The 20669-nt window shown below is 37.7% G+C and overlaps 1 protein-coding gene across 12 annotated transcripts in view; it reads right to left on the bottom strand.

The window, feature by feature from the left end:
* Positions 1 to 20669, bottom strand: part of EML5 (EMAP like 5) — a 154428-nt gene that overhangs the window by 70544 nt on the left and 63215 nt on the right. For all 12 annotated transcript variants that reach the window (XR_005718806.1, XM_040227497.1, XM_040227498.1 and 9 more), the window contains exons 11-17: positions 13337 to 13504; positions 12563 to 12669; positions 11936 to 12054; positions 9828 to 10014; positions 6752 to 6857; positions 2763 to 2856; positions 1729 to 1829 (exon numbers count right to left, since the gene is read on the bottom strand). Coding sequence is in view for 11 of the 12 variants with exons in the window: in XM_040227497.1 (XP_040083431.1) it covers positions 1729 to 1829; positions 2763 to 2856; positions 6752 to 6857; positions 9828 to 10014; positions 11936 to 12054; positions 12563 to 12669; positions 13337 to 13504 (882 nt within the window). In the remaining variant the exon portion in view is untranslated. The remainder of the gene's footprint in view (positions 1 to 1728; positions 1830 to 2762; positions 2857 to 6751; positions 6858 to 9827; positions 10015 to 11935; positions 12055 to 12562; positions 12670 to 13336; positions 13505 to 20669) is intronic.

Raw genomic sequence — 20669 nt, 5'->3', positions numbered from 1 at the left:
ACAGAATGTCTGCACTGCGCAAGCTCATGTCACTACTGCACTTAAAACCTTCCAGTGGCTCCCGGCCCCACCAGCCATGGAAGACAGTTCAAGTTTCTTAGAGTGAACTTCTCTAAGACTGTGTTTGGGACAGGAGGTTACAGCCCCTTTCAGTCTCAGTCCTAAGCCATCTCTAACTTCGTGTACATAAAGCTAGGCATGTAGAAGACAGGCTGCTGCTGCTGCTAAGTCGCTGCAGTCGTGTCCGACTCTGTGCGGCCCCATGGACAGCGGCCCACCAGGCTCCTCCGTCCCTGGGATTCTCCAGGCAAGAACACTGGAGTGGGTTGCCATTTCCTTCTCCAATGCATGAAAGTGAAAAGTGAAAGGGAAGTCGCTCAGTCATGTCCGACTCTTAGCGACCCCATGGACTACAGCCTACCAGGCTCCTCGGTCCATGGGATTTTCCAGGCAAGAGTACTGGAGTGGGCTGCCGTTGCCTTCACCGAGAAGAAGATAGTCAGATGGCATTTATTCAGATTAAGTGGCTACTTATTTCCCAGTTGACTAGTGAACTCTGAATCAGAGCTGCAAAAGTGAGAAATGCTGAAATGCACCAAAATCTTCACATCGACCCTTTCCTGGTTCAGTTTCAGGTCTACTTTATGTCTAATCAAAATTAAGGAAAAAACATTCAATTGCAAGCCTTTTCATTTTAAATATATGCTTTCTTTAAGTCTCTTATGTCCAACAAATTTATAGTTTAATTTTTTTCAATACTGCAATAATAAGCATTACTTGCCTTGCTGAGTATTTGCAATTCCAACTTACTAAGATACTCAGAAGTTTTTTTTTTTTTTTTTCCAGAAGTTTTGTCTAAACATATGGGAATGAAAATTACAAATGTGAAAATACTTTTCACTTTGCAAATGTATTAACAGAACACAATGATACAGTGAATTTGTGATAAAGTCTTAAATTTAAATCTGAAAATCAACTCATGTTCAAAGTAGTTAACAATTGAAAGCTAATTCAACCTGGGAAATATCTTCACCAAGCCTATTCTTTCCTAATCTATGCTTCACTCCTCTCTATAACTTCACATTTTATCCGAAAAGTTTAAGTGTACTGAGACTCTGTCAAACTGCTGGAACTTATAAGTACACTATATGATTTGGAAAAGAGACCTTCTAGTTTTAAAATGGGAACTTCTACTGTCAGTAATTTACTAAATTATTAAGGTAATAAAACATTCTATTTCTATATCATTTTATAGCACATAAACAATTTTGAGAAAATTTTTCATTTTCAGTTAGGACTACAAAACATGTCTTTAACAGAAGAAGAAAGTCCGGACATCACTTGATTAATTTCATAAATTACTTTTTTTTTTGCAAATATGAACACTATCAGTGCAGCCAATAAATGACGATAAAATATTTATTTAAAATGTATCAAGAAAACTGTGGACTGTTTTTTAAATAAACTTTTCATTTTGGATAACTTTAGATTTTCAAAGAAGATGCAAAGATAACACAAAGTGTCCTCGTATACTTCTCACCCACCCAGTTTCCCATAACATTAACATCTTAATATACTGTAGACTACTTGTCAAAACTGAAAACCCAACATGTTTGATATGTTACTACTGACTGAATTCCAGACTTCAATACCACATTGCACTTAATCACTTTCAAAAGTAACACTTACTTAAAATTTCAAAGGAACAAAATAGAAGCACTTCCTTACCTGCTCTACGCCAAAATTTCATGTGCTTAATTCCAGCTGTAATTAATTTATCAGGCACGTACGGGTTCATTTTTACAACAAAAATCTTATCTTTACTTCCTCTGAAATAAATACAGAAATGCTTTAACGCTAAAGATAAATTTCTCCTGTAATAACCTTTTGCCTAGTCCATACCCTATCTTGATTACTCCATTACTAAATGCTTGGTCCACTTGGGCTATGTAATCATGCTTTTGTACATTTGTTATTCTGTCATTATTTTAATTTATTAACTCTTTTCAGCAGAATCTTAAAAGGAACAGTAAGAACTGAACTTACTTTGGATAGCATCCACTATAGTACTGTGCAAAGACAATGTCATTTGCGGCATAAATGAATTAAAGAAAAATATTTTAATAGTACTCAGTTATAGCTTAATATAATCTTTACAAAGTCCTCTTAAACTATCTTTTATCTGGTTACTGTTTATATACTGTGAGAAAAGCATTTATCTATATTTTAAAAATGCTTTATGTATCTCTTTAGGGAACTCAAAGTTAAAAAATAGTCTCTGACACTGTTGACTATTTCCTCCTTTAAAGCAATTGTTAATATTTTTACTATTACAGAAATAATAATGGTCACTGTAGAAATTTAGGAAATGAAAACTAAAACCGAAAATAATCTATAGTTTCTTTGTAATATGTGTATATGTATCTCCTTTCACTCAAATACATGAGCATTTTATCATGTTTTCAAATGACTATAGAACAGCTTATCTTACAGTGAATTTCACTGTAAGAATTCAGATAACAGCTACTTCCAATATCATATTATAGTTACATTAATAAGTATGTTCACAAAGGATAAACCTACAAATGAATTCTGAAATCATCTTTTTACCACAATTACACTATTTATTCAATGGTAATAAAGGCAGCAGCAATTAAAATGTTACATGTTTACTTGATTTCAAAACTGTTATAATTTAAAAAATTTAAGTCCAAAGGAATTTCAGTCTTTTGCCAATGTGATAATCAAGTTTCCTTCCCTACCTTGCTATTGAAAGTTTCTCTCCTTTCTTCCAGTCCCACAGCACAACAGTGTGGCTATCATCTATTCCAACTGAAGCCAAACGTTTCCCATCAGCTTTGAAAATTAATCAGAGAAACAAACTGACCATTAACATTCAGAAGATAAAAAACAGTACGTATTCTGTCACCACAGTGCCATATTTAAAATTTTACAAAATAATGTTAAATAGTAGGCATGCATATTGCTGGGCTTTCCTGGTGGTTCAGTAGTAAAGAATCCACCTGCCAATGCAGGAGACTTGGGTTTAATCCCTAGGTTGGGAAGACCCCCTGGAGGAAGAAATGGCAACCTCCTCCAACATTCTTGCCTGGGAAATCCCAGGGACAGAGGAGACTGGTGGGCTGCAGTCCCTGGGGTCACAAAAGAGTTGGTCATGACTAAACAACAACAAGAATGCACACAGCTCTGAAAAAAAAGCAGAATTCATAAGGGGAAGGATAGGTTCTCAGTGCACTTACCTGCTTTTTCTCTGACCTCATTTACCTCATCTACCTATCAGCCTGGGAGAGGGGAAAGGAGGAAGATAAGCAAAGTGGAAGAAAGATATTTAAAAGATGAGAAGGAAAGAGAAAACTAAGAAAGCAGGAAGGAGCGATACACACCACTGAAATTCACCAGAGGAACTCTACTGTGATAAAAGAAGTCATAGGGATTATAAAAAGTTAGTCAAGTAAAAAAGATATAGGTTACAACTTCTCACATAGCTCAGTCAGTTAAGAATCTGCCTGTGATGCCAGAGACCCGGGTTTCATCCCTGGGTTAGGAAGATCCCCTGGAGAAAGAAATGGCAACCCACTCCAGTCTTCTTGCCAGGTGAATCCCATGGACGGAGAAGCCTGGCGGGCTACAGTCCATGGGGTTTGCAAGAGTTGGACATGACTTAGTGACTACACCACCACCCAACTACATACTGCCATTAATATGATTATTGTAAAAAAAAAAAAGACTGTAGTAAATGAAGATCAATTATTTTAGATGTCACTGTGAAAGTGCTGCACTCAATATGCCAGCAAATTTGGAAAACTCAGCAGTGGCCACAGGACTGGAAAAGGTCAGTTTTCATTCTAATCCCAAAGAAAGGCAATGCCAAAGAATGTTCAAACTACCACACAGTTGCACTCATCTCATGCTAGTAAAGTAATGCTCAAAATTCTGCAAGCCAGGCTTCAGCAATACATGAACCGTGAGATTCCTGATGTTCAAGCTGGTTTTAGAAAAGGCAGAGGAACTGGAGATCAAATTGCCAACATCCACTGGATCATAGAAAAAGCAAGAGAGTTCCGGAAAAACATCTATTTCTGCTTTATTGACTATGCCAAAGCCTTTGAGTGTGTGGATCACAATAAACTGTGAAAATTCTGAAAGAGATGGGAATACCAGACCACCTGACCTGCCTCTTGAGAAACCTATATGCAGATCAGGAAGCAACAGTTAGAACTGGACATGGAACAACAGACTGGTTCCAAAACGGAAAAGGAATACGTCAAGGCTGTAAATTGTCACCCTGCTTGAAAGTCAAAGTTAAGTCGCTCAGTCGTGTCCAACTCTTCGTGACCCCATGGACTATATCCTACCAGGCTCCTCTGTCCATGGAATTTTCCAGGCAACAGTACTGGAGGGGGTTGCCGTTTCCTTGTTCAGGGGATCTTCTCAACACAGGGATTGAACCCGGGTCTCTGGCACTGCAGGCAGACGCTTTACCCTCTGAGCCACCAGGGAAGCCTGCTTATTTAACTTCTATGCAGAGTACATCATGAGAAACACTGGGCTGGAAGAAGCACAAGCTGGAATCAAGATTGCCAGGGGAAATATCAATAACCTCAGATATGCAGATGACACCACCCTTATTGCAGAAAGTGAAGAGGAACTAAAAAGCCTCTTGATGAAAGTGAAAGAGGAGAGCGAAAAAGTTGGCTTAAAGCTCAACATTCAGAAAACGAAGATCATGGCATCTGGTCCCATCACTTCATGGGAAATAGATGGGGAAACAGTGGAAACAGTGTCAGACTTTCTTTTGGGGGGCTCCAAAATCACTGCAGATGGTGACTGCAGCCATGAAATTAAGAGACGCTTACTCCTTGGAAGAAAAGCTATGACCAACGTAGATAGCATATTCAAAAGCAGAGACATTACTTTGCCGACTAAGGTCCGTCTAGTCAAGGCTATGGCTTTTCCAGTAGTCATGTATGGATGTGACAGTTGGACTGTCAAGAAGGCTGAGCACCAAAGAATTGATGCTTTTGAACTGTGGTGTTGGAGAAGACTCTTGAGAGTTCCTTGGACTGCAAGGAGATCCAATCAGTCCATTCTGAGGGAGATCGGCCCTGGGTGTTCTTTGGAAGGAATGATGCTAAAGCTGAAACTCCAGTACTTTGGCCACCTCATGCGAAGAGTTGACTCACTGGAAAAGACTTTGATGCTGGGAGGGATTGGGGACAGGAGGAGAAGGGGACGACAGAGGATGAGATGGCTGGATGGCATCACTGACTTGATGGACGTGAATCTGAGTGAACTCCGGGAGTTGGTGATGGACAGGGAGGCCTGGTGTGCTGCGATTCATGGGGTCGCAAAGAGTCGGACACGACTGAGCGACTGAGCTGAACTCAACTGTCAAGTAACAAGTAATGGATCTTAGACAAGTGATTGAGCTAAGTCAGCCACACAGGCAGGTGTGCATGTGTTTAAAGTTGGAAAGATTCAATCTGTAACAAAATGTTTGCCACTCTGCCATACTTTCTGCAAACGTTAATTGGTTTGTTATCCCTACTAGCCCTTATTTTTCTCATTGACTCAGCTATCATTCCGTTTCCTAACTTTTGGCAGATATGTGTACCTGTAAATATATCTCCTCCCAAACTCTACATGAATAATTCACCATCTCTCCAGACAGAGCAGCAGAAAGCACCAACTCACTGTTTCTTCATATGAAATTCTCTATCAAAGGGGTTCCAGCCCTCCTCCTACTGGAGTGCTGCAGTCCATGCAGTTGCAAAGAGCTGGACACGACTCAGGGACTGAACTGGCCCCTCTTTCCTAGCAACACCCTAGCCTTCATTGTAGATTTAGGTGTAGTTGTTAAACTTTTATATGTGTAGCAAAGACTTAACTTTGAGATCTAAACTTATTCTCGTAAGGCAGATTAGAACTGTCACTTCAAAGAAATGTTATAAAACAAGTATTTTAGTTTTCATCTCTTTCTTTCTTAGCTTTCACCCTGGTGGTAGTGGTGGTTTAGTCACTAAGTCCTGTCCGACTCTTGCAACGCCATGGACTGTAGCCTACCAGGCTCCTCTGTCCATGAGATTCTCCAGGCAAGAATACTGGAGTGGGTTGCTATTCCCTTCTCCAGGGGATCTTCCTGACCCAGGAATCAAACCTGGGTCTCCTGCATTGCAGGCAGACTCTTAACTGACTGAGCTATGAGGGAAGCCCTGTTTTCCCCCTAAACATCTTCAAAGTTTACTCTGTGACTGCAAAACGTTAAGGCAGATCAGGGTTTGCCCAAGTGGGACACATATACCACTAGCAGTATCTGAGATGTCTCCAGAGGTTATATAGACAAACATCTTTTATTTAAACAAAAACATCTTTATAATAATGGGTATTAAAATTACACTCATTAAATTATAATTATAAACCAGCTGGCAAACCCACACTTTCATAGTCTTGATAGGCTAGGACCACAGTATACACACTTGATAATTGGTCTTTTTTTTAAAAATGCCAATCAGATAACTTTATTCCCTTATTTAAAGCTCCAGTGACCTCTCATACATTTAGAATGAAATTCACATCCTAGGTCCTTTACAATGTGATCCATCTGCCTTCTTGATAGTCTCTCATGAAAGTCATTTTTAAATGACAAGTTTAGGCAGGACTGATTAAGACAAAAATACTGTATAGTGCCTTTGAATTTTGATCATTCTTATTGAGACAGAAATTCCCTTACCTGAGAAATCAACAGCACAGACACCATATTGGTGGTAGCCCTTTAATATCGACAATGGTTTAATGGTTTCTGTGTCCCATATGTGAATTGAGGGATCCCTACCTACCTAAAATAGAAAGAATGATAAAAGTCACTTTATGCAATTAAACCATTTATTTTCATACCTATAAAAGGATATAAAACAAGATATTTTGCAACTTTTGTCATATTTACTATAGATATCAAGTAAAAAATATAAAGATTATGTGATCAACATTTTTCCCATACGTTTGTTGAAAAGCTAATGAGACTAGGCTCAGTGTTTAAAGGAATGTTCTAGAACTATATAGCTCCTAAACCATATCCTCTACTTCATCAATAGAGATAATGCTTCCTGAGCACCTACTATTGGCAGTGTTAGCAACCTAGTGTATGCTAGTGTGCACTAAGACAATTAGATAAATTTTGCAAACTCATTGGGAAAATGAGATCTTTTCTGCTAAAATAAAAACATCTGGTAATATGTGCTTAATGAGGATGAAAGGCTGAGAGAAAATCTTCATGGAAATTATGTTACTTGTCCTGGGCCTTCAAAAAGTGTAGGTCTTGGACAAAAAGAGAAGCAAGCAAGCACATTCCAGGCTAAGATAACGGTACAAATAAAGATGCAGAGAGGTTAAAGCACCAAGCAGGTTAACAGGACTTAAATTTTAACTATTCCTTTGGACTCAAGTAATCACTTTCTCTATATAGATTAAGATATATTACATAATAACTTTGTCTATAAAGGCAACTCCTAAAATAATAGGGCTGCCAATTATCATTGATTTTGAGGTTTGTTTTCTATAAATATATAACAAAAAGCAATACTGTGATTAGTCAACATTTCACTAAGTTATTAAATGCTTTCCTCTGTCCTGACATTTCTCTACAGATCTACTGTTTTCTATATAAGCTGGAATTCTAAATCAGCACTTTGAGTTACTTCTGGTTTAGGTTTCTCCCAGGTGATATGAATTGCTCCTGTTAATCTTCCCAACCCAGGGATCAAACCCAGGTCTCCTGCACTCCAGGCAGGTTCTTTACCATCTGAACCACTAGAGAAACCTGGTCTTTTAGTCAGAGTCCCAGCTAAGAGTCTAGGATAGGAAGAGGTAAGGTCTTCCTCCCCTACACTGGTTATCCAGGGATCTCCTGTGGGCATCCTGACTTTTAATTTAATTTGGCCCAGATTCCCTAAAATGCCAGAATCATGGTAGTAAATGACCAGTTTTTACAGTCTTATTCCAGGAGTATCAGAATAATGTCCAACTCCTTCCTACAGCACTGCAGGCGATCCTTGCTACACACAGCAGGCATATAACTGTGTGTTAAGAGGAACCTTGATATAAACCAACAGTGAAGGTAAATGGTGCCCCTGAGGGCCCGGCTAACCCATTTAATTAGTTCTTCCACGAAAGTCCACCAAGAACTCTTTTATTTCAGTTTTTCTTTTTTTTTTTTTTTTTTGCTCCACTGTTATACAACATAACAGAAAACCTTCCCCAACCTGCCTTCTGTCAGGTAAGCTACTGAGTTCAAATGGCATCATCTCTGTGAGGGGTTCCCATTCCACTAGGCATGATTAATCAGTCCTTTATTATATTTCAAGAGGGCTTTATACACATCTCTACCCTAGTGGTTCTCAGCAGGGGGTGGTTTTTGCCTTCCAAACGCTGCCTGGAGATGTTTTTGTTTGTCACAAGTGAGGGGCAGTGGGATTGGCATCTACTGTGCAGAGGCCAGAGATGCTGCCAACACAGTGCAATGCACAGGATTCCACTGTGCACAAAAATCCGATTACGTTTACAACAAAAAGTATCTGGCCCCAAATGTCAACAGTGCCAAGGGAAGAAGCCCCGATCTATACTTCTAACCTTGCATCACAATTTTCTTGCATGTTTGCCTTCCCTCACAGAGTATGAATGTCTTACCATGGCAAGACCTTCTATTTATATTCCCGGAGATTTTCCTGGCACGCAGCACATGCTCTATGAGCGTTTTTGAATGAATGGAAGAAAATGGAAGAAAAGGAGGATGGGAAGGGAAGGGGAGAAATAAACAGTGAGGGGAGATGCAAACCCAGGGAGGGGAGATGGGAGAAAGAGTTTTCTCACTTTTCAAGGAACTACCTGGGATGATGCAAGCTGCCTGCCCCTACCCTCAGTATATCCCTGAAGGTATCCTTAACCCAGTGTTCAAAGCCAGACAGACTAAGGATGTTGGGGTTTTACCACGTATTAGCTGAGACATTGGAGAAGGAAATGGCAACCCACTCCAGTGTTCTTGCCTGGAGAATCTCAGGGACAGGGGAGCCTGGTGGGCTGCCATCTATGGGGTCGCACAGAGTCAGACACGAGTAAAGCAACTCAGCAGCAGCAGCAGCAGCAGCTGAGAGATCTTTGAGAAAATCATGTATTTTCCTTAAACCTAAAATCCCTCATTTATAAGCTGGGGGAAAATGGTTTCACTCTCATATAGGTGGGGTGAGAATAAAGCAAATATACATTAAGAAATCAGTAATGTGCTTACACAGAGTAAAGTGCTTGAACACAGTGAGAATTTATAGGTATACCCCTTCCTTTCCTTCTCTAAGAATAAACATATAAAGAGGTATATCAGCTATGACTTTTCTGTGTTTTCTACCCTGGTAAACCTGAACATGTTATTATCATGATAGAAAAATAAAAACACAGTCATCCTATTTGTTACAGAACATTTCTTAGATAATTTATTTTAGATAATTAAAAAACCAGACTTCTTAACTTAATGTTTTTTATAATGTTTACTCACAGATTAAAAAAAATATTATTCTGACAGAAAGAAGTGAAGCCAGAGCTCACAGTTCAAAATTCAAATTAGAATAATAAGTAAAACAATAAAACTCTAAGGAAAACTATAATAAAGAATTTTCATTTGTAATATGAAAACAAAATCCCATTCTAAAGAATTCATTTCCAAGAATACAAAAGGAAAAATATGGACTAATCTAACTTTAAACCCAAACAAAGGTCTAACCTGTCTAGCCTGTTATCACATAGTCTTTCAAAGGACCTACCTGGCCTGTTGCCACATAGTCTTTCAAAGGATGAACAGCCAGGCAGAGAATGTCATCATCGTGACCCAGGTAAAAGCGCTGTGTATTCTGCTGTCGATTATAAATGACACCCACTGCTGCCACATGGTACACAATTTCACCAATTTGAGTATAAAACAGATTACTTCGACAGTCATAACCTCTGTAACTAAATATAGAAAATATATAACATTAACTTTGGTCTTTCACTGGTAAATACAGACTATACAGAGGATGTTCAATTTCCAGTTTTACAAGATATTGAATAATTAAAAAAAACACAAATATTTCAGATCCCAAAACTTTTGTGACCTGCTCTGATTACAGACAGCTAAATCCAAGCTACAATACTCAGTGAAATAAAGTACAGAAAAGTGTATATCGTACATTACTATTTGTATAAATATAAATACTATAAAGCAAAAAGTTGTTTTTACAAGTGAAAGGGTATAGAAAAGAGTGTACATTTGTAGTCACTTGTATTATACATAAATATTTCTGAAATTAAGTAAAAGTAATTCCCTTTGGGTAAGGCAGAATGATAGCTGGGAGGGCAGATGTAGGGAGAAAATCTTCAGAGTGTATCCTTTTATACACATTGTTGAACCATGAAAATATTATATATATATATATATATATATACACATATATATATAAACAAACAATTTAAAAATAATATATACGTCTGGAAAAAAGTAGCCAGGTCCTCTAAAAATGACCAATATAATTCCATTTATAGGAACTTCAAGAAACCCAATTCATAAAGCCTAAGTGCAGAGAAATGTTGCCCATTTTAGTCACTTGCAGCAGCATGGACGGACCTAGAGACCGCCACACTGAGCGCGGCAAGTCAGAGAGAGGCGGATGCCGCGCACTGTCACTCACACGAGGAGTCTCAGACACGGCACAAACGAACTCACTCACAGAACAGAACAGACTCACAGATGTAGAAAACAAGCTTTTGTTACCGGGCGGGGGGAACTGAGAGGAGGGATAAATTGAGAGATGGGGAGTGACATACACACAATGCTTTACGTAAGACAGGTAACTGATGAGGACATACCGCGTAACACAGGGAGCACTATCCAATACTCTATCATGGTCTATGGGGAAGGGTCTAAAAGAAGAGTAGACACACGTATACGCACAACTGAGTCAGTTTTCTGCACACCTGAAACTGCCACATTGTGAATCAACCACACTCCAGTGAAAATAAACAAAAACCCCCAAATGCTTCCACTGGAGGTAAAAAAGCTTTTACTAAATAAATCTGTTTTCAAATTCTTAAAAATATTATAGGCCAGGTAAGATGATTACTAGGTGAAGGGAGGAAAGAGTTGGATTGGAGACTCTGGTATCCCAGGATGAAATGTGAACCCTGGATTGCCAGATGTTCTAAGAGAATCCAGAAACAGTATTTTATTGAAATTAAGACATGAAGGCCAAATTGCTTAGGCTAAAACAACCCACAATATCATTCCAAATTAGACATATTTAGGGGAGCAGAGAAGGCAATGGCACCCCACTCCAGTACTCTTGCCTGGAAAATCCCATGGATGGAGGAGCCTGGTAGACTGCAGTCCACGGGGTCGCTAAGCGTCAGACACGACTGAGCGACTTCACTTTCACGCATTGGAGAAGGAAATGGCAACCCACTCCAGTGTTCTTGCCTGGAGAATCCCAGGGACGGGGGAGTCTGGTGGGCAGCCGTCTATGGGGTCGCACAGAGTCGGACACGACTGAAGTGACTTAGCAGCAGCAGCAGCAGCAGGGGAGATGATAATCTATTTCACTTATTTTTTCTTGTTTTAAGGTAGATCAATTTCTTATAAATACTAAATTTCCACAAAACAATTTTTTATTTAACAAACACTTATATAGTGCTTATTATGTGCCAGATAATACTCTAAGTCACTACAAGTATTGACTTATTTACTCCTCACCAGAACCCTATGAAGTAAAGCACTGTTATTTCCATTTTACAGATGGTGAAACAGAAACAGAGAGGTTAAGTGACTTGCTCAAAGTCACACAGCTAGTAAATGTGAACCAAAATTCAAACACATAAATGAAAAGTAGTTGTTTTGTACCCGTGAACAAAGTGTAATCGGATACTATTTCCTGGAGCCCGCTCTCTTCTTTTAGAAGTACCACTTTTTTGTTTCTCTTTGTATTGTTCTTTAAGCTGAGGTAGATCTTCTTTGTAAACCTTTAAATAATGTACATAAGTAGAAATATTCTTAGAATATAAATTAATAAAGGTGTTGTAGATTCCTAATGTAACTTCAGACATTGCGGTAACTATGATCACTAAACTTTTAATAACTGTCCTAAATAGGAAGGTTCTTTTTGAAATTTACTTCCTTGGAAAGACAAACTAATTTACATTGTCTAAGTATCACACTGACAGATACATATTCAGTTTCCGTGAAATTTCTATACTTCGTAAGAGAACATTTTAAAGGAAATCAATGTAAGTGTACTGTGACAAAAAGCACATATATTATATAATAAAACACAATACAGGCACAGTTAGTATATCAAGCACTTAATATAAATAACATTTTATACAACTATACTTTAACTCTTAAAGAGGGAAACAGCCATACATTTCTTGGAAACTTACAAACCACGAAAGATAACAATAGATGAGTAAACAAGGAGCAAGATAAAGAAGAAATTTTTTCAGGAAAAGCTCATGTGGCAATAAAAATTACCTGCCGACGGTAAGTGAGCTGGGTCTCTTGCTCAATTTCAGAATCCAGTTCTGGAACATCGGACAGGTCTGAATCTGATTCATCACTATTAGAGTCTGCAAGACTTTCTGTAATTTATAAAAATGCATCATTACTTAAGTAAGATTCACTTTCAAAACAGCACAATAAGATTAAGGATTGCGAGCTGACTGTGCCAACTGACATGGAGACAAGCCATAAAACAATCAAATGAAATTACCTATTCAAGTGACACAGATGCCAGTAAACTGTACTACATATTACCTTCCTCTCCACTCACTGCAAACCCAATGGTTCCTTTCAATCCCTTCACTGGCTCCCCAATGACCGCTACATCAAACTTAAATGTCTGTGCAAATATAAGTAAATATAACCTATAATTAACATGAAAAACAGCTGGAAAAAACTATATGTAAGAGAGGAACTGACATTAAATCCCTTTTCTTGTCAAAAATAACCACAAATATGAATCCCAGATACCCATCTCCCAGAGACTATATTAAATGTTTGCTTTATTAATGTATGATTTTCACTTATCAGATAGATTAAAGTGTAACCAAAGTACTTTGTTGTCCATGCTCTGCGACATTTGACTTTAAACATGTAGACTTAGTATTTTAATTTAAAATTTCCACTAATAATAATCTATACTGTTAACATAAGGCTAGTGTGCACTTCAATAGCAGAATTATTATTTGGGAGCTACATGAAGAGTTGTTCGGCAGGAAGACTGCTCAGGCAGCGTGTGCCACTCACCTTGAGGTGCCATGTGAAGGGCGTCCTTTAGTCTTCTTTCAGGAATGAATTTCCACTGAAAGACAGAGTGATCTGCTCCACCAATAGAAATGACCCACTGATAATCATGTGACCATCTGACATTAGTTACATGAGCTGAATGGCCAATGTATTTTTTAAACTTGGCCCCTATAACAAAAATATACTTTTAAATTGATAAACAAATGCCAATACACACAAAAGCCAATATAAACAACAATTTCTATACCTGAACCAATGTATCCTACTTCTATTACCGTAGTTATGATCAAAGGGGAAAAATATTAATTAAAAAATTCAGTGAACAAATGAATGAGTGTACATGAAGGGGTAGAAATCTTTGCTCTACTGATTCACAATATAATTTGGTAAGAATCACAGGGGTTGTGAGGCATTATCTCACTGCTTTAAGAAATGCCTGTAGCATTTCACAATGTTTTCATATTAGGATATTTGAATGTTTTGGCCTGAGGCCTTCAGTCTTAAGTGACACTGACCGGTCTAATCTTGCCCCACTATCCTCAGCCCTAGCTGAGGAATATCCTGTTAAAGCTTAAGTCATCAACAAAATACACATAAAAAGGACTACACACCAAAACCAAATGGGATTTATGCCAGGAATGCAAGGTTGGTTTAGTATACAAAAATCAATGTAATATACCATACTAACCAAAATAAAAAATGTCCAGTTGTCCTAACAACTGTCTTTTATAGTCATTTTTTAAACCTATATATGTTGTATAATGTCTTTCAATGGGGGTTTGTCTGCTGTTTCTTCATGATTAGATTCAGATGTGATTTTTGCACAGACGATGATGTGTCCTTTTGGATACATCATTTCAAGGGGCACAATTCTATCATTAGTGATATTAAGTAGCAGCATTTGGAAACAGATTTCTCCAAGTGTAAAGGAGTTGTTTAACTTTCTGGCTAATTTTTAAAAAACCCATGTGATGATGGGAACCATTTTTGTGATTCTAAAGTTCAGAATATATTTTCTATATTCTGCTTAGATAAACCTGATATTCGGCAACATGCCTATGTCCCTGTGAGAGTACAGTAAACAGAATAATGTTTGACTTCATTTTGACAATGTTTTAAAAGCTTTACATGAAGTTATATAAGGCCTGTATTTCACTATGACAAAGATCCATCAATTATAAACTTCAGAAAAACTTTCACCTTGGCCATGAAATTAGGGATAGCCGTCTTAATCAAAGAATAAAAGTTTTAACCAAAACTATATAAATTACAATTTACTTCTACCCAACAGAAATGCTATTATTTCAGGAATCAATTTTTTATGTAGCTTAATAGAAGTCAGTAACCTTCTAGATGGGTAACTTGCCACAATTCACTCCACAAAGTCCGGTAAGTTAAGACCGAGTCCCATCCTTCTTATATGAGAATACACTATTTGCCTGTCAAGAGGACTTTGGTCATTACTTCCTTTGATGGGGCCCTTCACATACTTGGGCACCAGAGTGTTCTAAACAGTAAAGCCAGAAATTTTAGCAAATAAATTCCAAGTTTTTAAAATGTAGTAACTTTGTTATGTTTAGAGCAAATGAAGAGTTCTTTGAGCACCTATTCTATTTAACTGTATTGGGTAAACAGCTCGAAGAAAGGTACAGATAATCCTGTAAGGCTTTCCAAGTTATTTTCTCTGTGACTTTTCTAAGATCAATTCCTCTGGAAGAACCAAGGCAATTCAACAAGAAAGCCAGCTATTTCTAATCAAAGTGACTGTATTAATGACTATTCAATAACCAATACTGTTTAACTATGATAAACAGTTTATCTTAAAAGTAAACCCTAGATATCCTATCTTTTAAGAAGTGACCCTGACTCACCAAGACCAATCGCATCCTCTTCTATGCTTCCAGAATTCCCAGTGATCACATTTATGACACTGAAATACAACAGTCTATTTACTTGTTAACTCTTCCAAGAAACTATAAGCTCTTTGAGGACAGGATGGTATCTAATTTATCATATATCTCTAACGCCTGACCCATAGCAAATGTTCATTAGGTATTTGAGAAAAGAGAAAGAAAGGAAAAGGAAAAAAAGATCCTATTTTCCCTCACTCTGCCTATACACTTGAACTGAAACTCTAGATTTAGAGGAGGCAAAAAGAGTACTGAGAGGGCATGAACTCCAACCCTTATGATGAGTCATTAAAGGGGACAAAAAGTCTGATGTAAAGAATATTACAGTTGAAATCAAAAGTCTAGAGTTTGAGCATTATCTTGACAACTTAAAAGGGTAGGAGTCTGAGGACATCACTTAACCACTCTTAGACTACATTTCTATTTTAGTATAAATTTGATTATAAGCTCTCAAAGGCCCTTCATTATTAATACCAACCTATGATAAGAAATGATAAAAGAACAGGTAAGACCTAAACAATATGTCCTCAAATAGGACTAATATCTCAGAGAAAAGATTTACCAAGAAAAGCTAGAATGGCTATAGAAGCTTTCATAATCTAAATGAGGAGAGAATGACCATTTCTGGTGAGGATAAAGCAATATGCTACAGTATCTATGCTTCAGTGGTCTCATTTCTTGTCTCATTTATTTTGGGGTATATTTCAACACAAAGTTAACACAAGCTAAATCTCTTCATTAAATTGCAGTAATGTGACAGAAGATTTTTCCCATTTAACAGTGTTTTGATGACCTTAAAACTTCTAGATGTAAAATATAGGAGAATATCTTTTTCAGCTCTAGTAAAAAGGCAGAGGAACCAGAGATCAAATTGCCAACATCTGCTGGATCATAGAAAAAGCAAGAGAGTTTCAGAAAAACATCTATTTCTGCATTATTGACTATGTCAAAGCCTTTGACTGTGTGGATCACAATAAACTGTGGAAAATTCTGAAAGAGATGGGAATACCAGACCACCTGACCTGCCTCTTGAGAAACCTATATGCAGGTCAGGAAGCAACAGTTAGAACTGGACATGGAACAACAGACTGGTTCCAAACAGGAAAAGGAGTACGTCAAGGCTGTATATTGTCACCCTGCTTATTTAACTTATATGCAGAGTACATCATGAGAAATGCTGGACTGGAAGAAGCATAAGCTGGAATCAAGATTGCCAAGAGAAATATCAATAACCTCAGATATGCAGATGACACCACCCTATGGGAGAAAGTGAAGAGGAACTAAAAAGCCTCTTGATGAAAGTGAAAGTAGAGAGTGAAAAAGTTGGCTTAAAGCTCAACATTCAGAAAACTAAGATCATGGCATCTGGTCCCATCACTTCATGGCAGATAGATGGGGAAACAGTGGAAACAGTGAGAGACTTTATTTCTTTGGGCTCCAAAATCACTGCAGATAGTGACTGCAACCACGAAATTAAAAGACGTTTACTCCTTGGAAGGAAACTTATGACCAACCTAGATAGCATATTGAAAAGCAGAGACATTACTTTGCCAACAAAGGTCCATCTAGTCAAGGCTATGGTTTTTCCAGTGGTCATGTATGGATGTGAGAGTTGGACTGTGAAGAAAGCTGAGCACTGAAGAATTGATGCTTTTGAACTGTGGTGTTGGAGAAGACTCTTGAGAGTCCTTTGGACTGCAAGGAGATCCAACCAGTCCATTCTGAAGGAGATCAGCCCTGGGTGTTCACTGGAAAGACTGATGTTGAAGCTGAAACTCCAATACATTGGCCACCTCATGCGAAGAGCTGACTCATTTGAAAAGACCCTGATGCTAGGAAAGATTGAGGGCAGGAGGAGAAGGGGACGATAGAGAATGAGATGGCTGGATGGCATTACCGACTCAATGGACATGAGTCTGGGTAAACTCTGGGAGTTGGTGATGGACAGGGAGGCCTGGCGTGCTGCAGTCCATGGGGTTGCAAAAAGTCAGACATGACTAAGTGACTGAACTGAAGTGAAAAAATAGAATTCCTTGTACACAAAACAGGACTGTTCAGAAAAAAAGGAGAAACTGCCTTGACTATACTGAAATGAAAACTAGTCAACAAAAGACATCATTAAGAAAATAAAAAGACAAGTCACAAACTCAGAAAAGACATTTGTAATCCATAAAAATTACAGATCATTTGTATCTAGAGTATATAAAAGTATTTCTATTAAACAACGAAACAAACAACTCTAAAAATAGGCAAAAGATATGAACTTGTGTTTGACAGACAAGGAGGTGCAGAAAATTAAAAAATATTGGGAAAGATGGTCAACCTTATTATAAATAGTAGAGAAATGTAAAGTAAGACAATGTGACATCATTTACACTAACTAGATTTACAAATAAAAACTGTGGTGATGCCAAGTGTGGAAGAAGATATATTCAACAGGGTTGTGTAAAATGGTATAACTGTTTTGGAAAACAATTTGGTATCTTCTTATAAACTCTCTATGACTCAGCAATTTCACTCCTAAGTATACATCTTTGAAAAACTTGTAATTATAACAAAAGGCTGCAAAGAACCCAAATGTCCACAGACAGGAGAATAAACACATGAACTGTAGCACATTTCACAACAGTTTTTACAGCAATGAAAAACAAATACATAGCAGTATATCCAACAATATCTTAGAATCTTAGAAAAGTGGTGTCGAGTAAGTCTCTATCACAAAGCTGTTTTGTTGTTCGATATTTGTTTTTCCAAAGAAATTTCTCCTGGAATTTAAAAAATGTTTTTGCCCAATATAAATTTTCATTTGTCAATAGTACTGAAAGAGTCTTGGCAAGTATTAACAGCGATGAAGGTGTCAGATTAAATCACCCTGCCCGTACCTCTCCACCCTTCGCCACCCTGGCCTCCTCACCCTCTACCACAGCCTCAGCACTGCTGCCTGGGAAACGCCTGATAATTTGAAAGGGGTTATGGTCAGGAGCAGGAGAATCCAGAGAGAAGAGAATAATAGACAGAAAGAAAGAAAAAAGAAGAGTAATGCTTTGGACTGGGATTTGAGGGGGCTGGGCTTCCTGTCAGCTCAGACAGTAAAGAATCCGCCTGCAGTGTGGGAGGCCTGGGTTCGATCCCTGGATCGGGAAGATCCACTGGAGAAGGAAATGGAAAACCACTCCAGTATTCTTGCTTGGTAAATCCCAAGGACAGAGGAGCTTGGCAGGTTATAATACATGGGATCGCAAGAGTCAGACACAACTTAGTGACTAAACCATCACCAAATTCTGGGTTAACTTCATTTTATGTTTCAATTACAATGATTCTATAACATAAGCAACACTTAACTTCTTTCCATATTTTGTAAAAGCTTTACTCCTTAGATTATAATGGATATTACCTAAGTGGTTAGCTAAAATACATTAATATATCAGACACAATCTTTTCCCAAACTTAAGTTGGATCAATAGTACAACTTACCATAATGAAATAATGTACAGCTGCATAACTAATCTAAAAGAAAGAGAACTTTTCTACAGTGATACCACTAGCTTTATGCTAGTTTGTAAATTCAATCAATAGACAATCTTAAAATACTTCTACTAATCTTGTAAATATGCAGTAGTTATGTTGTGTCTTCTCTCCCAATTACCTACCCACAGTCTCAAGCTGACTCACAAATGCTAAGAAATAAAAACTCTTATCATAAAACAAATGTCTAACAAAAATCTAAAAAAAGAGAAAATAAGAAAAACAATTTATATTTATATTCTTGAAGCAGTAACTGAACAAGACTAACTTTTCTTAAAGACTTTGGTAAAATATTCCTACAGCAATTCAGAAGACTACTACATATTTTATAAATGAAATAAAATTATCAAGCAATAAAAATACTGTCTTCTCTGTTGCAAAAGATAAAACTTGAGAGTAAATCCCATCCATTTTATTAGGAAAATTCAGAAAATTACTGTTTTTTCCTGCATAGAGGTCACTATATGAAACAATGAGTTGAAGCAATGTCTAAGATTAATATTATCATGATTAATCTTACTAAATCTCACATCTTCTAAATAGGCAAGTATCATCTGAATCACAATAAAACTTGTGCCTGGTGACTCTCATGTCCTGGCTATGTGATAGAATCCAGAAATAGGTTACTTCAATTGCTAGAGATTTAGCTAGCCTTTAACATCCTTAGCACTATTCATGGAGGCACTTTCAATGTATCTAGGAAGCTGACACTTGGCAGGCAGGAATGGACAAGATGAAACAGCTAGATGGAACTCACCACTTGACTGTAGAGGCCTAACAAATACCAGTCGAGACTTCTGGGAAATGTGGGCCCTTAACCTTAACATCAATGGACTACCTAAACTGTTTGAATAAAACTATTTCTGCTGTTTCCAAAATTACCTTTTCTTAAATTCCATTTTAACATTTGTCCAACCGCTTTCATTAACAACCAGGTGAAAATTATGACTGCATCTGCTACAGATGTTGATACTCTTTAAGAATATATTATCAAGACAGTATGGTACTGGCTCAAAGACAGAAATATAGATCAACGGAACAAAATAGAAAGCCCAGAGATAAATCCACACACATATGGACACCTTATCTTTGACACAGGAGGCAAGAATATACAATGGAGTAAAGACAATCTCTTTAACAAGTGGTGCTGGGAAAACTGGTCAACCACTTGTAAAAGAATGAAACTAGATCACTTTCTAACACCACACACAAAAATAAACTCAAAATGGATTAAAGATCTAAACTTAAGACCAGAAACTATATAACTCCTAGAGGAGAACATAGGCAAAACACTCTCCGACATAAATCACAGCAGGATCCTCTATGATCCACCTCCCAGAATACTGGAAATAAAAGCAAAAATAAACAAATGGGATCTAATTAAAATTAAAAGCTTCTGCACAACGAAGGAAACTATAAGCAAGGTGAAAAGACAGCCTTCTGAACGGGAGAAAACAACAGCAAATGAAGCAACTGACAAACAACTAATCTCAAAAATATACAAGCAACTCCTGCAGCTCAACTCCAGAAAAATAAACGACCCAATCAAAAAATGGGTCAAAGAACTAAATAGGCATTTCTCCAAAGAAGACATACGGATGGCTAACAAACACATGAAAAGATGCTGAACATCACTCATTATTAGAGAAATGCAAATCAAGACCACAATGAGGTACCACTTCACACCAGTCAGAATGGCTGCAATCCAAAAATCTGCAAGCAATAAATGCTGGAGAGGGTGTGGAGAGAAGGGAACCCTCTTACACTGTTGGTGGGAATGCAAACTAGTACAGCCACTATGGAGAACAGTGTGGAGATTCCTTAAAAAATTGCAAATAGAACTGCCTTATGACCCAGCAATCCCACTGCTGGGCATACACACTGAGGAAACCAGAATA

This window comes from Oryx dammah, unplaced genomic scaffold, assembly GCF_014754425.2.
Source record: "Oryx dammah isolate SB20612 unplaced genomic scaffold, SCBI_Odam_1.1 HiC_scaffold_26, whole genome shotgun sequence".
Taxonomy (NCBI): Eukaryota; Metazoa; Chordata; class Mammalia; order Artiodactyla; family Bovidae; genus Oryx; species Oryx dammah.
The sequence above is the reverse complement of the archived record's forward strand: the minus strand, read 5'-3'. Positions and strand labels throughout refer to the sequence as shown.